The sequence below is a fragment of the Myotis davidii genome, unplaced genomic scaffold (genome assembly GCF_000327345.1).
Source record: "Myotis davidii unplaced genomic scaffold, ASM32734v1 scaffold1453, whole genome shotgun sequence".
Taxonomy (NCBI): domain Eukaryota; kingdom Metazoa; phylum Chordata; class Mammalia; order Chiroptera; family Vespertilionidae; genus Myotis; species Myotis davidii.
The window spans coordinates 193660-195539 of NW_006284441.1; the positions used below are offsets into that span (position 1 = coordinate 193660).

General features: G+C 61.4%; 1 protein-coding gene across 1 annotated transcript in view; it reads left to right on the top strand.

Moving 5' to 3' along the window:
• DPEP1 (dipeptidase 1 (renal)) overlaps window positions 1–1880 on the top strand; it is a 10264-nt gene that overhangs the window by 1839 nt on the left and 6545 nt on the right. Inside the window, exon 2 of the mRNA XM_015572018.1 lies at window positions 1067–1242. Within this exon, the coding sequence (XP_015427504.1) occupies window positions 1139–1242 (104 nt within the window). The 5' untranslated portion in view covers window positions 1067–1138. The remainder of the gene's footprint in view (window positions 1–1066; window positions 1243–1880) is intronic.

Sequence of the window (1880 nt, forward strand, 5' to 3'; positions counted from 1 at the left end):
GTGGGGTGTGAGGGGGTGGGGTGGAAGGGGCAGAGGCCCGACATCACAGACACCGCTGCCCACGGGGCTGTGGCCAGGGGAGGGTGGAGCACCAGCCCCAACAAAAGAAGCTCAAGAACAGAAAGGGAGGAAGTCTCCAGGTCTGAAAATCACCCGGAAACTGCAAGTTAAAGCACAGAGTTCCGAACACAAAGGCGACCGACAACTCCAGGGTGAACAGAAAACCTACAGCCGTTGTGGCTCAGGGGGTGAGCGTCGACCTATGAACCAAGAGATCGCAGTTCAATTCCCAGTCAGGGCACAGGCCTGGGTTCTGGGGTCGATCCCCAGTGGGGGGCGTGCAGGAGGCAGCCGATCCATGATTCTCTTTCATCATTGATGTTTCTTTCTCTCTCTCCCTCTTCCTTCCTCTCTGAGATCAATAAAAATATATTTTTAAAAAATAATAACTTCTACGCCCTGACCATGTGGCTCAATTGGTTGGAGTGTTATCCAATACTACTCATCATGATGACTGAGGTTGCTGGTGCCTCAGGCCAGTGCCTCCCTCTGTCACCCCCGTGCAGCCCAGCGTCCCCTGAGTTGCAGAGCCATGTCTGTGGTTCGAGAACAGGCCGTCATCCTGGGACCTGGGCTTTGGGTGCAGCCTCTGGGGGAACCCCCAACAGTCTGGGTTTCTGGCTCATGCCCCGAAGTCTAGCCCACGTGCCTGGAGCCTGGGAGGCGGGCAGCTGCAGGCCAGGAGTTGGGGTGCAGACCCTGGCACTGGTGGGTGTGGTGGGAGCAAAGTTCAACTGCCTTTTCGCTCTTGTTTGTAGACCTGAGACAGGCTCCCCATCCTGGTGCAGGAGGCAGTAGCAGCGCAGCCCTGAGCCGACTGCCTCTGTCCTTCCACCTGGATTCTGGCCCCTCCCCAGGGGTCAGCAGCCTCTTACTACCCCTCAGCCTGGTCCAGACAGCAACGCCCAGCCACCTACCCACCCTTGCCAGGAATGTGCTGATTGCTGATAACGCGGCCCCTCCTGGCAACCACTGCCTGACCAAAGGCCTCTGCACTGTCTTCTAGCCTCAGCTCGTCCCCAGGCACTAGGCAGCCAGGCCGTAGCAGCTGCGGGACCAGGGCCCTGGGGACTGCGTCATGTGGACCTGCTGGTGGCTCTGGCCCCTGGTGGCCGTCGGCACCGCTGACCAGTTTCTGGACCAAGCAAAGAGAATTATGCAGACCACACCTGTCATTGACGGGTAAGTGGCCTCCGTGGGCTGGGGCTGGGAGCTGGGGCTGGGAGCTGGGAGCTGGGAGCCGGGCCACGTGCCCCGGGCGTGAGGCAGGCACCGTCCTCCCTCTGCCTGGACTCCGTTTCTCTAGCTGTAACATGGGCCTTGCCCTTTGCTGGCCTTGGTTCCCTGTGGGGTCTCACAGGGCCCCCAAAGGCCTCCACAGATGGGGGCCCATAGGGAATGGAGCAGGAGGCACGTGGTGAGGTCCCTGGGGCACCCGGAGGCCAGGTCCCAGCGCAGAGTGGGTGCTGGGCTGAGGGACATGCGGGCTTGGCCGGGTTGTGCTTACGTGGCCTCAGCTTCCTCACCTGACGCTGCAGGTGAGGGTGGGGTCCACCACAGGCCCCGGGAGGCCTTGGCCCCCCTCCCTGAGACCCTTCCTCACGCCTCTTCCTTTTCCTGTGTCCACCTGGGGTGACCCCAGCAGGTGTGGGGTCAGCTTGACCTCACTCGATGCTCAGAGGACCCCCCTAGTTCAAGCCCCCAACCAAGTCCTGGCTGTGCCCACGCCTGCACCCCAGACTCTGGTGCCACCTGTCACTCTTTCTCTGAGGTCACAGCCAGCTTGGCAGCACCCATGCACCTGCCCCTTCCACCTCCCC